General features: G+C 41.2%; 1 protein-coding gene across 1 annotated transcript in view; it reads right to left on the bottom strand.

Annotated features, from left to right (window-relative positions):
* Positions 1-15509, bottom strand: part of LOC116691915 (venom phosphodiesterase 1) — a 67672-nt gene that overhangs the window by 29717 nt on the left and 22446 nt on the right. Inside the window, exons 10-13 of the mRNA XM_032519829.1 lie at positions 10185-10250; positions 10022-10094; positions 4599-4707; positions 1311-1433 (exon numbers count right to left, since the gene is read on the bottom strand). Of these exons, the coding sequence (XP_032375720.1) occupies positions 1311-1433; positions 4599-4707; positions 10022-10094; positions 10185-10250 (371 nt within the window). The remainder of the gene's footprint in view (positions 1-1310; positions 1434-4598; positions 4708-10021; positions 10095-10184; positions 10251-15509) is intronic.

Genomic DNA, 15509 nt, shown 5'->3' with positions numbered 1-15509 from the left:
CACACACACACACACACACACACACACACACACACACACACGTTTCTTAAGACGACCAGACAGATGAAAAATAAAGCTGGGGAGGCAAATAGCCGTTTGTCAGCGAGAGCCATCAGCCTCATCGGGACTTCCCTCTTTACCCAACGCTCTGTCACGGCTCAGTTCCTTTCACAGAAACACATCTTATTTTGTGTGATTCCCTGATTGCAGATATTGTATCTCAGATCTTCATCTTGACAGGCTTCAGGTTGTTTAGCTGTGTGGTGCCCAGCTGCTTTGCCCGACTGATACGTTAGCTGAACATGAAGGTTTGGGTGTGACACCTTATGTGTCTTTCTGGGAAAATGTGCTGAATGAACTCCAAAATGTAAACAGGAGCCGGTGCATGTTGTTTATGAACAGACATGACGATTAAGTTCTCATGTTTTTGCTTGTTCTAAGTAACCACATGATTCTCCAGAAGCCCTTTTATACCATCAGTGTCTCCTGGTTCTCTAAACCATGCAAATATGGGTTGTTTATGTAATATATTCCCTTATCGCTAATACAACTCTCAGGATCTTTCCATGAAATAGCACCCTAGCAGTGGCAGAAATGCAACCTATCTATACCAGAGAACGTCGGTCGTGATTTTAAAAGGTAAAGGTTGTCATTTTAACCCTCCTGTTGTCCTCGGGTCAAATTGAACCCCTTTTAAAATATGGCATTTTTTACCAACTTACCACAAAAAAAGGACGGATTCCATACAATGCTCTTTGCAAATACAATCACTTGCACTGAATTTTGGGTGTAAATTGAAATGGCTTCAAACTAAGTCAAAATAATTCATAATTTCTGCTTTATTAACTCAAATATTAGGTCTAATTCTACACAAATGAGGGTTATTGACCATGGATTGCAAAACGTAGTGTAAAACTAGTGGTAGTAAAGTGGAGTTAGTGAAATAAAAGAAAGAAATATGCGTTGAAAATGTCAAATGTCGAAAAAAGGGTAAAAAAATATGAATAAGTGTTAATCTTTTTGACCCGGGAGGACAGCACAAGGGTTAAACATGTCTTTATTGTTGTGAAATTGTAGATTTCATTGTGGTTTTTGGTAGGCACACACACACACACATTACTTGGTTAAGTTTAGAACGAGAACGTGGTTTGGGATTAATTCCTGAAGGTTACGCACACAACGCTGGTCATGACGTAGGGTTAGGTTTACGTTATTTTACTTTTACTTCTAAATGGGACTCGAACCGCTGCCGCCTGGATCCTGGCTCAGTCAGCAGCCTCTGAGTAGGACGCCTCAGCGTGTGTACTCACGCACAGTGTCCTTGTTTTTGGCTCTGATGCGTCCGAACGGCCCCTCTGTGACCCAGTAGTCCTGGACGTCGCCCACCAGCTCCTGCAACACTTCCTTCCTGTCGCAGCTCGTGTCCTCCATACCTGCAACAGCAACCAGCGGTTTCATTCACAGACCGTCATATCATGCTTCATCACACTGGTAACGGTCTCGATCTCAGGGACTAAAAAGAATACATGGGCTGGCTGTGGCTCAGTGGTAGAACCTGCCGATTGGAAGGATCGTGGTTCAATCCCTGGCACTGCAGTACCATGTCAAAGTGTCCTTGGGCAAGACACTGAACCCCGCTTTGAGAAGTTGTTAAGACTAGAAAAGCGCTATTTAAATACAGTCCATTTACAATAAAGCATAAAATACAGACATTTTGTGTGTAGTACTGGGGAGATCAGCATGTAGACGGGGTTTAGCGAGTAGTATGTGAGGGGTAAACTCTGCGTAGGGAGGTTGGTCGGGGGGGTAGATGGGTCAAACACAGGACTTTCATCCAAGAGAGCGGGGTTTGTGTCCTTAACCGTCCCGTTATTGCCGCATTTCAGGGACGTCGCTTTCTTCTTTAACCGTAGGGTGACCACCCGTCCCGCGTAGCGACGGGTGCGCGCCAGCAATTCCGCATCCCGCAAATTGAGACCGGTCAAGCATAATCAATCTTGCTCAAAAAAAAAGTTGGTGCTCTATATCTTGGGCCCGAGGCAGCCAAACGAACATTAGGCTCGTGGACATGAACTGCGCCTGTAAAGTAGACGAGAGCAGGCGGCCGCAGCCGGGGGGTGGTGGGGGGGCGACACTAAAGCTGCGGTAAAGTCAGGCAGTTCCAGCCGATTCCAGAACAGGAAGGACTTATTTACACTGTGGTGCGATTCCGATTTAATTAAATATAATCAGACCCACATATCAGCTGGAACAGTCTCTAGTTTAATTGTAGCTCTCAAAGTGCTCTACATGCGATCTGATGATCTGATTTTAATTAACAACACACTGGAGATGATCTGTGATCTGAACGGATTTAGTCTCTCTGACTTCTAAAGTCACTATCAGCAGAATGTACAGAATAAGACTTTAAATCAGACAAATATAGTTAAAATCCCTCCGATTGTGTCATGACCGCGCAGGCACGTGCATACCAGAACACTGGGAAGGGACTTTTAGGAAAGCGCTTTCCAATTCAAAAACTGGAGAAAGAGCCGAGTCTGAGCAGTCTGAGACCCCCCCACCCAAGTTAGAAAGGAGGTGGGTACAAGGAAGACTGGGAAGACTCTTTAGTTTAAACTGTTCCTGTGGTGTTGAGCAACTACAATTCCTGTTAGTCCTATATATATATTATAATGTATTAAAGTGAATAAATTGTAATGAAAATAAATTAATAGCTAAAGTAAATCGTAAGTGGAAGTGCATCTGTCAATTATATTATAATTGTATGAGATTTCAAAATATAATCTTTATTAGAAAAAATACACAGGTTTATTCATGAGCTTACATCAGCAGTTACACATGTTAGGGGATAGGGCATTATCAATATACTATGCAAGGTGCTAGAAATGGGTAAACCAGTATTAGTGAGCCTGCCGTGGGGGGGGGGGCACCGCTTCGCCAGGCAGTGTCCCACATTGTCCCTCAGAAACATACCACTTGTCCCCCCTTGGGCTTATTAGCAGGTGGTCACCCTATTTAACCGGCCCGTTGTTCAGGATCAGAATCAGAATCAGAAATACTTTATTGATCCCGAAGGGAAACTCTGTGTTGCAGTTAAACAAATAGTAGAAATATCAGAGTAGAAATATAAATGAAGAAATATAAGGAGTGTGGATATGATTCAGTATTTACATAATTAACATAATTAAGGAGTTGCAATGGTGAAAAGTAATAATAATGATAATTATAATAATAATAATAATAATGATAGTAGCAGTTGAGTATTGCACACATTTCAGGCCAGTGTTATTGCACAAAACTGGACATATTGTCCCGTTTTAACCTCTAAGTGGCTGTGTGTCAGACACTTAGAGGGAGGAGTTATAAAGTTATGGAACCGTAAGCCCGCCCACGAGAGTTTCCTTAACCAAACAGCGTCAAAATGGACGCCAATAGTCCCGACCAAGCGTGCTATTAGAAAATAACGACAAAGTCACCTGACCAAGCGTCCGTATTTTACGAGATGGGAGAGAGAATGTGTTGGTTTTACTGTGCACGTTATCCCATGAACTCGCGCGTATTGTTACACTCCATTACACTGCAGCTGTTTTATTGATTTCCATCCAGAAATTGTTTTTTGTCGTTGTGCACTAGTGAAACCTGTGTACGTGGGTCATCAGACAAACAAGGTTTGAGAGTCAGCTGCTAAGTACGGCATCAACCTGTAAACTTTACGAAACTACATATACAGCATTTCTTTTTAACAGCATCCATGGTTCCCTAATTGTTCATCTTGTTCATAAACCATTGCTGAAACAAGTTAGAATTTTGAAATTGAGATGCTTCTTCAGCAGAAAATCCCTCAAGCCTGTGTTGTTGAAGCTTCCTGAATGAGGACCTTTCAGAATACTTCCTGCTCAGAACTCAACAGTGTAACAGGGGGGTCCGGGAATCCTCAGGGCTCCTTGAGGGGGTTTCAGGGGGTCCCCAGCAGAAAGGGGAATAAATCAATGTTTGTACTTATTACTACAATTTCATCCATAGGTAACAAAGTGACAGAATGCATGATTATGTGGGTCATTGGTTTCGTACACTTTCTGTAATAAAACAGCTAAAGCAATCAGATGGGGGACCCTGGGAAGGAATCTTCAAATCACATAGGTCCCTGGTCTACTTAGTGTCAGTTTAGGGGTCCATGACTTGAAAAAGTTTGGGAACCACTAGTTCACTGTATGGATTCCCAATGTAATGAAGTCTACTATTTGCAGAGCAGTCAGCAGGGAAACCTTCTCAGGGCCATCATAAAAAGAATTACAAAGACCATTCACTTTGTTTTCATACCCTTCTTATTTCTATGTTCTTTGTAATGTTCTGATATTTCATAATTTTTATGTAACGTAAGGGTGCCGCGTCACCAAAATCGGCCTCAGCAGCCGGCAGTGACTAAATGAATGGAGCCTATAAATAAAACTTGGAAGTTAAACCGGTCACATCATTGCAATTATCAGGCGTATTGTATCAGAGCTTCCCTTTTCTAACCCACACAGTGCACCAGTACGTGTATTGGATCCATGACTCCATTGTGATACATTCGAGTCACACTTTCTATTGTGTGTTACCATGATCTGCCACGATGATGATGTTGACGCAGCGGTGGAGGCCAATCTGCTTGAGGCCGTTCATCAGCTGACCGATGATCTCATCCACACCCTGGATCGCTTCAATCAGCTGTGTGAAACCAATGAAACAAACACACACATTCAGAAGCTGGCTAAACAGCTAAAAAAAGCTCCCATTAGTTACAGTTCAGTTCACTTTAGAGACACTTTATGAATCCCAAAGGGCAATTCATTTGCATGTTACCCTTCTACACAGTCAGTGGCAACAAACACTCACCAACAGTAGCTACAGAGGTTAAAGATGCCAGAGGAAACATTAAACAAGCATGGGGACAGGTTACAATAACTCAGCTGAAAGCAGTACATAAGAGACAATAAAGGCAATAATACAGTAAATCAATATAAAAGAACAACAACATGTCTTATAGTCCCGGTGATAGCCGTCATTTAGGATAAGCATTACGTGTTGAGCAGGAATAAAAGATTTAGAATAACGATTAGTTCTATTCTGAGAGCCATTATAGCCCCGGCCCAAAGGCATTAGAGAGAATGGAAAGGATGTGGTATGGTTGGCTGATAATGGTCTTTGCTTTCTCAGGGAGTCTGAGTCTTTCTGCTTAACTATGCTGTTCATTCGGCTCTTGACAACCTACTAAACCAGCAGATATAAGAGATAGTTAGAATGCTTTCAACAAAAGACTGATAAAGGTTGCATAAAATAGTATCACAGTGTATTGGTTATAATATAATGTCAAGACATACAAGGACATAATTTGAAATTTTAGACAACCGAGTGGAGGAGATTTTCCCAGAGTCCCACGCTTTCATTTGGGACTCTGAGGGGAGATTAGCTGAGTGAAGGTTGGCTCCTTCGGCTCATAGTTTCCATTTGAAACTAAGGCAATGTGAGAAAGTAATCTGCAAAGGGGGATCTCCGTGCCACTTATAAAAACAGCCAAAAAGGAGATAATGTAGCACAAACAATGACAAACAACGTTAGAAGCTGTTTATGTTCCAAGTTCCAGTTTTGATTTGATGCTGCATGGAAATAAGAAATTAAACTTCAACAAACCAACAACTCCCAAACTAAATGCCTGGACCACACTTGAGAAATGCATCATCTAAACCGGCATCATGTTTGTGACTTTCCCTGATGTGTGTGTGTGTATGTGTGTGTGTCTGTGTGTGTGTGTGAAATAATTTGTTAAACTACCCTACTGAGCAAATTACTGCAAATAAAAACTCAAAAACTCATTAACTAGTTTTTTTTTTAGCTCTGTTTGCATTGCCTCACCACTTGAAAAGGAGTACCTTACCAACAACCTATCAAAAAACCTATCTATATAGAATATATCTACAAAGTAAAAGCAGACCGTTCGGAAATTCCCTTTTTCCAGCAGCAGTTTCTACAATAACAGCAAAACACACAAACAAGTAAACACACAAAAAAAACAGGCAAACAACAGACAAAGAGCAGAAGGTAGACTGAATGAAAGTGGCTTCAAATAAAGGTTTTGTAAAGTGCGGTTGCCATAGTTCAAGAAACAAAACTGCGGTGTAGGCAAGTGAAGTTTAAATAAATTGAAGATGTAATTAAAGTAATAAAGCAAAAGTAGGTAACCAAAATGTAAGTTATATTTACCTGTGATCGTAAATAATATTGAAAAAGTAAGCACTTGTACTGGAAAAATATAAATACAGATAATAAAGATACACAAAAAGTGTGTGGAGTAAATATATCATAATCATAATCACTAGGTCAGTAATAATAATCATTTTAAGTCAATCCCTGATCTCTTCCTAAGTATTTAGGTTGCCCAAACTAAACTAGTTCAGGTCATCAATGTTAACTATGTGTTTAAATCTTGCGACTGTTAAGTTACATAGATTGGTCACATTATTAAAACTGCCACTGGGCTTCATGTCATGGTCACTTGTCTAAAATGGTCGTTAACCGGCAGTGTATAGAACTATAACATCAACCTATTCTGACGTTTAGGTACGAGGACATGTTGCTAATAGAGGCCCCTCACTACTCTGACCAACTGAACCAAAGTACGCATGAATGTATGTATGTATGTGTGTATAATGAGTATAACACACCAACTATACTTTCAAAATTAGCGATTTTGTTACGTGCTCACGGGGATTTTCAAGTGTTCTTTGTCAGTTTTAAAGTTTGGCTGTGCATGACTCCCAAAATGGTAACGATAGCTAGACGGTCTGCAGCGGGTAGACCTGACACCACGTGATCTCATTGTTACTGGGAATAACCTGTTTGGGTAATTTGATGTATTATGTCCCACAAATAGAGACACTTACAGTACAGTCAACAATGTTTGTCATGTTTAGTTCCAACTGTAAATGTTATTTGATGTTGTGTCTGAATCAGCCGTTAACCCACGTTTTTGATTACATTAGGTCATCTTCCTTCCATGTTTCATGTACACACAATGGAAAGAGATTATATTAAGTCCATTAATTTGATTGGCTCTTTGGAGTTCCACTTGACAAAACAGGACCCACCTCAATATATAGAAAGGATTACACCTGTTTTCTAACTGTGCCACGCTGGGGATTACCAGAGGTTTCTAAACTCCATGTACTTTAATTACACTTTTTTTTTTAGGGTAACTTAAAGTTGTTGTAGTTTGCACTAGTGCTATAGTCAAGACCACAAAAACCGAGACCAAGTCACCACCAAGACCAGAGAGTATCGAGACCGAGAAAAGACAGAGACTGAGTGGTTGAGACTGAGCCAAAGACCAAGACCAGACGAGTGCGAGTCCCACACTGCGTGCTGGATAAAATGTGGAAAATGCTAACCATTGGCACTCCTCAAACTTATCTAAAAGACTAAGATTAAAGGGCCTTTAGGCAATGTCATGCATGTTTTAGGCTACAACATTTGTTGTCACATACAGCGAACATCTCCTCACAATCCGCGAGCTGCCTGTCCCCAGAACACACTGTAAATAAAATGCGGTCTCTGTAGACAGACCAGGACGCTGTAGACAGACCAGGGTCTACAAACGTAACAAATGTGCCCACCTGCACCACGAAACGTACACTAACAGTGTTCCAGCGTTTCAGCCAATAACCAACAAGATGGATTTGGGGGTTTGGTGTGGGGTTAGTGCGCGGAAGCCAAGAAGGGAAGGGGACAGTAGACCCCAAGGACGAGATGAGGAGGACGGAGGGGCGGCAAGTCTTGTTTTGTTTGAGAATACTTTGAACGTCAACAAGAAGAAACGTCACCCAACATCTCTAAGAGCACCTTTAAGATTCTTCCCCATTCATCTCTTTTATTGCCATAAGTGTATCATGAGAAATGCCTTGATAAAAAAATCAAAAAGGCAGTTGTGGTCTTGACTAGTTTTGGAACAAAATCATGAGTCCTCTTTATCTGAGACAGAGACAAGGTCAAGTGAAAATATGGTGGATTCCGAGACGAGCCATTCAAATAGTGACTCCATCTTGAGTACTACAATGCTGGTTTGCACGTTATATATATTCGAGTGGTGTCGCCAGGATGAGTCACACATTACAAGACATTTGTCGAGGAATCCCTGACAAGACTGCTTGGTCTCCTCAAAACACCCAAACGATGCCGTGTTACATCCTGCTACGCTCTACTGGGGCCTGTACTTCTGTTGCCCTGGTCTGCTGGCCCTGCTACGTCGCTGGGCCTGCTAGTCCTGCTACGTCCTGCTGGGGCCCCTGCTACGTCCTGCTACGTCTGCTGGGGCCCTTCTACATCCTGTACTCTCTGCTGGGCCTGCTACGTCCTGCTGGGCTGCTGTTGCTACGTCGCTCGCCTGGGTCCTTGTACACCGCACAGTGCCCTGCTACGCCATGAACTACTACAAACTACTATTTTTGTGACTGTTATTGCCATCTTCATTTTAACCCCAACTGTCGTCAGACAAGCCTACCAAGAGTCTGGGTCTGGGTCTGGGTCTGGCCTGGGTCGGGTCTGTCCAGGTTTCTGTCTAAAAGGAGTTTTTCCTCGCCACTGTGGCCCTGTTGCTTGCTCTGGAGGAACTACCAGAACTGTTGGGTCCTTGTAAATTATAGAGGTGGGTCTAGACCTGCTCTATCTGTAAAGGGTCTCCAGATAACTCTTGTTATGAATTGATACTATAAATAAAATAGAATTGAATTGAACCAGGAATGAGAAGTTGTTTTTTGTGCTAATTTGCAGCGAAAAAAACAAGAAAGAAAAAGAAAGTAAAATGAAGGAGAGAACGATTGGGGATACGCAGGCTGCAAGGATCGTCTGTTCTGCAGAGAGAGTAGTAGAATAAATCATTTTGCAATGAACGCTCCCTGCTGGTGTTGTAACTCAACAAGGTTTGTGCTGACGTTTCCCTCCTATAGCGGACCTGCACTCTGATTGGCTTAAGGTCGTCGCTGCTGTCATTGCCAGTGGAAAAAATATTTAACATGCAGGATTTAGCTTGCAAAAAAAGTTCCAGATATTTAACCTGCGAGATATCCCTCGGGTGTCTACGTCGGCTCATCTCTCAGATTGCGTCTCTGAAAATTTCACACAAAGCGATCTTTGCTCACTGGAGCTAGCGCCTCTGATCTGGGGCTGTTGTCGGCGAGGGAGACATCGGTGCCATGTTATTCATTAAGGCTCATAAAGAGTCTGAATGTTTTATTAGCGACCTCATTAAATCTTTATGGAAATCTTTTATCTGTGGTCCATTAAAAGGACTTCAGACCTTTTTTAATTGAGCTATGACAAGACTTTACTGTGATTAGCATCAGTAATGGACACCATAACCAAGGCTAATGTGTCTAATATGATGAAGGGCTTCGTTTCAGCGCCGTTTAGTGAGGTCAACACTAAGATGTGATTAAAGATGAATTAATTAAAAACAAAAATGTGAGCTTGGTTTTGTCTTCATGGATGCTAAAAAGCCAACAGAGAAAAATGAAAAAAACAAAAAAACAAAAAACAGAATAATGGGAAGTTTGACACTTGCCACTTGCCAAAAACGCGTTATGTCATAACCGTTTATGACTTGTTTATAAGGTAGCACGGCAGCTAAGTGGTTAGCACTTCTGCCTTATAGCAAGAAGGTTCTTGGTTCCAATCCAGGTCGTTCTGTTTGGAGTTTGGATGTTCTCCCCGTGTTTGCGTTGGTCTCCTCCGGTTTCTTCCCACCATAAAGACATGCATCATAGGTAGGACTACAGTTGAAAAATGGCCAATTGGCGCATTTACAGAAAGATTAATTAATGTGCATTGTCCTAATCAAACAAATAAGTTAAATAAAAATAATGTGTTATGACTGTGTCATGTCACTGTTATGTAGAAAACTTCAAGTGTAACCGAACAGTGCTTAACTCACGGATTCATTTAGTGTCTTGGCTCTCGAGTGATGATCCGATCAGCGATCAGGTGAACTTACCCCTCCACTCACAGGTCCGTAGCTGTGTCCAGATTTATCCGGTTCCTCCAGATACAACGTGTAGAAATCTGGTCTGGAGGAAACATTTTTTTTTTTTTACTTACAGACAACCACTCTTTATGGCATTTGCTGAATTGCCGTGCACTTTATTAAATACACAAACCTTTCATCATCTGGCAGCTGTAGCCACTTCAGCACGGTGAATACTCGCTCTTCAAACGGCACTTTACTAAAAATAACAAAACAAAGGCAGAGAGATGAGGCAGATGTGAACATCTCTTTAACCCTTGTGTTGTCCTCAAGTCCAAGTTGACCCGTTTTCTTTTATTTTTAATATCAGGAACTTGGCTTTCTTTCAACCAAATTGCCTGAAAAATAACATGGATGCTTTACAATGTTCTTCAGGTAAAAAGGATGTAAATGTAAATGTTCTGTATTTATAAAGCGCTTTTCCAGTCTTAACAACTGCTCAAAGCGCTTTTACATTACACGGAACATTCACACACATTCATAAACTGTGGCGGGGCTGCCGTACAAGGTGCCACCTGCTCATCAGATAAACATTCACATACATTCACACTCCGATGCACAGCACGGGGGCAACTCGGGTTCAGTGTCTTCCCAAGGACACTTCGACAAGACTGCAGGGGGGGGATCGAACCACAACCTTCCGATTGGCAGGCAACCGCTCTCCCACTGAGCCACAATCGCCCGCCGCCCAAATGATTACTTTCACCGAATTTTGACTTTTGTTTTATTGAATTTTGTGGCATTTAAAAAAAGGTGACCAAAACCTTGGAAGAAGTTACAAAAAGAGACAAAGAGGGCTGAAAAAAAAAGAAGAAACTAATTGTTTTTGTATAATATTGTGAAAAATTTGGCTATGAATTAAAAAAAAAGGATAGCAAAAAAAAGCGCCAAAAGTTGATGGTTGATGGGAAGACAACACAAGGGTTATGAGGCATAGCAGCAGAGTGGCAACATGGTTTTGAATGACTCTGTCCGGTATGTTCCAGGGCAGCCTGTCCAACATATAGAGGATCTTTTTACACTCAGATTAGATTAGATTAGATTAGATTAGATTCAACTTTGTTGTCATTACACAGGTACAAGGCAACGAAATGCAGTTTAGGTCTAACCAGAAGTGCAATAGCAGCAGGTGCAGGATATACACTGGTTCCATAAGTGCAGGACATGGATATGTACTGAATAAATATAGAGAGGAATACTATTATCAACAGAATTTATGCCTTACTACAGGGCCCAGAACGCTGTGCTGCGCCCCTGCTCGTTGTTAACACACTGTTTACGCTGTCTGCTTTGGTGGTTCAGTCGCTCAGAACAAAGGACTTAGACTTAGAAAGCTTTGATCCAGATATCTGCACCATTTATCTAACACACAACATACACATCAATAAATAGAATAGAGTAAAAGGAGTACATTGCACAATATCACGTAGGTGTGCTCATAAGTTTACATACCCATCCTTAAGTTGACTAAAAAGAGGAATAAAAAAAATCATGTTTTGGAAATTTATCTTAATGTCTTAATTGAAAAATTAGGTAAAATCCAACCTTTAAGGACACCAATTTTCTTTGTGAATAGATAATATATTGTAAATAAATAAATGTTCTTCCTTAAAATACAGGGGGTATAAGTATACATACCCCTGCTTGCCTCTATGGGAATTTAACATAGGGGTATGTATACTCTAGCCCCTGTATTTTAACATAGGGGGGTGTATACTTATGCCCTGTATTTAAAATAGGGGGGTGTTAATTATGCCCCTGTATTTTAACATGGGGGGTGTATACTTATGCCCCTGTATTTAACATAGGGGGGGTATACTTATGCCTGATTAACATAGGGGGTGTATACTTATGCCCCTGTATTTAACATAGGGGGGGGTATACTTATGCCCCTGTATTTTAACATAGGGGGTGTATACTATGCCCCTGTATTTAACATAGGGGGTGTATACTTATGCCCCTGTATTTAACATAGGGGTATGTATACTTATAGCCCTGTATTTTAACATAGGGGTATTATACTTATACCCCTGTATTTTAAGGAAGAATATCAATTTATACAACACATTATTCATTCACAAAGAAAATTGGTGTCCTTAAAGGTTGGATTTAACCTCATTTTTTAACTGAGGCATTAAGATAAATTTCCAAAACATGATTTTTTTATTCCTCTTTTTAGTCAACTTTAGCATGGATATGTAAACTTATGAACACAACAGAATATAAATAAACTACTGCCCATTACATAACCTATATCCCTTCAGTCATACCCCTCCCTACATGTTATTAGGGAACAACCAATGAATGAGCGGGAATCATTGTCTCCAACACGTATACACTAGTGCAGTGGTTTCCCAAGTTTGCTCACTATTGAATGTAGCTACAAATAGTGTCAAGCCATCCTAAAAATATGTTATTATAACATGCTTGGTTGTGTTTCGGGAGCCTTGAATGTACAGATATTTGATCTGATTCAAGTTGTAATCTTTCTCTGACAATGACGTCTCATTTCCTCTGGTTTGCTCCCAGTATAGAAGACCGGAGGAGTTCTAAGAAGGATACTAAAATACTTTCGTCTGTGTCAGCGAGTGGTTATTATTGCTCTCAGGTGGACTAATGAACTGAAGCAGTGAGCACACCGCTGCTCAGAGCTTCCAGGATGTGAATGCAATATAAAATGTCTGTTTACTGGAATTATTATGCCTTAATCGATTGAAACTCCTTCCTGCTGTGGTATCAATGTGCTGACTTTTGCACGGGCTGATAAAGTTGAGGAACATCTAAACTTCCAATGAAACCAACGTCCCATTATCCCACACAGTGATTATAAAAAAATTAAAAAAAAAACATTTTTCATGACTATTGCAAAATCAGCTTCAAAGCATTCGCTTTGATAGCACTTTATCCAATATCCCCAGGCCTGTGTCGGTGCATTGCACTTTTTATTGATGTTGCGTCAACATCTCACTCTGATCAAAGTTTAAAGTGTTCAACACCGAGCTGTCAGAAAAGGCTTAACAGGACCCAGAAGCAGACAAAGAAGGAAGGTCTTTTACAAAGTTTATTGCAGTGCGGTCAGGACAAGGTGAGGCCAGTAATACAACTGGGTGGCAGGCTAGACACCAGGCAGTAGAGGCAGGCAGAGTGTTCTCCTCAGAGTAGCAGGCAGGTAAGGAAACAAGAAAAAAACGTCCTCTCCACATGTATACAACGTAACAATCCGGCAAAGACTGAGGAGAACTGCAGGTCTTATGAAGCAACACAGAAAGAGCTGATATGAATCAGGTGTGCTAATCAGTCTGTCAGGAGAGTGAGCTAGCCCCACCCATTCACCAGAAAGAAACAAAAACTCAGTCAACCACACACAGACCCCCCCAGCTAATTCATAATTGAGACATCGTGACACGAGCATGAAATGTATTTACAGCTTTTTATGAACGCTAAATCGTACCCAGTTCTCTCTTCTTTATTTACAGTAGACAAAGTAAAGCTTTATTAAGCCTCATGTTGTCCTTGGGTCAATTTTGTGACCCGTTTTCAGTTTTTTCATCCCAAAAAAATGGGCCTTCGAAATAAACTGAAAATGTCAACATTAGAAATTTCAAATAACTTTGAAAAGAAAAAATTAAAAAAAACACCAACAACACTGAAAAAGTGAGAATAAAGCGATGTGTGCGACGTTTTTCATGGTTGACGGGAAGACAACACAAGGGTGAAATAAGTTAAAACAAATATTTTCTGAATTATTTTTGTTACGGCAATAAATAACTTCTGTAACAATAAAATAAATCCTGTAAAAACATCCACCAATCACTGCCTCGCGGTCTGCTTGGAAAGGACCAATGAAACGCCTCGAAGCCCCGCTGTGCACACTCTACTCCCCCCGTGTACGAGCCTGAGCGTAATGTGTGTCAAACAGTGATCATTCAGTATGATCACATTAGGCGTTTGCTTCCCGGTGAATGAGACAGGAAGTAGTTTTGATGAGAAATTAAGAACCTGTCTCCGCTCTGCTCTCAGAGCCCAGAGGAGATGCCACTTCCGATCTAGCTTTTACAACATTAACAAACTATGCCTTTAAAGTGCCCATATTATGGAAACAAAAATCCCTTTTTCTGTGATGTGAGGTGTTATTTTGTGTCTCTGCTGCTTCCACGCGCATACAAATTTGGAAAAAACACTATTCATGCTGTTTTAAGTGAGATCTGGTTTCTGAATGTCCTCTGTCTTCAGTCTCCGGGGGAGCTGTTCAACATCTGCACGGCTTTCTACGTCACTGGAGACGAGGTGGCTAACCGTAGCATGCTAGCTCGTTCTCAATGGCAACACACTGCTACAACACACACTAGTTGACCATAATCTCCAAATTAACCACTTCCTGTCCCTGTTCTACTTCTTGTCCCTGTTCTACTTCCTGTCCCTGTTCTGCAGGTATTCCACAAATGTCCCTGGTCTAGAAGACGTCTCCCAGCTGATCCTGCCTCGGACTGACCAAAGCTGGAGAAAGAGTTATCTAGCTGATGGATCTTACCGAGCTACTGAGCATGTGCAGCTCCCAACAAAGATAGTACAGAAGTGAGATGTCTCACTCTGGAGCTAAAACAGAAACCTGAACCACACAGGGTGAAAACAAGGTCTGCAACAATGTGCAGTACAACAAAAATATGTTGTTGTTAGAAGATTAAACCATGGAAACCTAATCTGGTACAAGCTCAAAACACAATAATGAACCTGAAAATGAGCAGAAAATGGGCGCTTTAACAGGGAAAGGAACTATGTCACAAGATACCAGTTTTCACAATGATAGGGAATTGGGTAACATTTTCTAAGGAAATTTTACATTTTGCATGCCTTGTTCCCACGAATTTCCCAACAACAACAAGCCAGTCATAAAAAAAAAACGTTCTGTTTTAAAAGCAAGAGATGTTATTGAGAGATTAAAAAAACAATTGTGGAGCCATAGGGACCTTGGATGGATTACCAAACATCTGACCACAAAGAAACATAAAACGACTACAAAGCGACACAAAATAACAAAGGCAAAAGGGATCACAAAGTGTGTCTTTCTCCCGTGTAGGAGAGGTAGTGGAGCCTCCCGCATGTCTGTGCCCAGGTGCCAAATGTCCACTAATCTGTCCATGGCAGTGACGGCTGGGAGGAAACACAGATGTCCGACCAGTCATCTTTACAGTAAGCTGCCGCTTATCTGCAACACGGCACACACTTCCCGCAGGGGTGTTAAGATTAACTCAGGGGATACTGTTACATCACAATGTTGACCTTTTAGCTGAAAAAGCTGCGTTAACCCGGGAGGACGACCACTATGCTGTATATTTTCCGTCGCAATGCGGTATATCGATACAAAACCGTTTTTTAACTTGCATTTTTTGAAATATGTTAGGTTCATTTAGGTTCATATATGTGTGTGTGTGTGTGTGTGTGTGTGTGTGTGTGTGTG

This window comes from Etheostoma spectabile, chromosome 7, assembly GCF_008692095.1.
Source record: "Etheostoma spectabile isolate EspeVRDwgs_2016 chromosome 7, UIUC_Espe_1.0, whole genome shotgun sequence".
NCBI classification, from domain to species: domain Eukaryota; kingdom Metazoa; phylum Chordata; class Actinopteri; order Perciformes; family Percidae; genus Etheostoma; species Etheostoma spectabile.
This window is presented reverse-complemented; position numbering and strand designations above follow the sequence as displayed.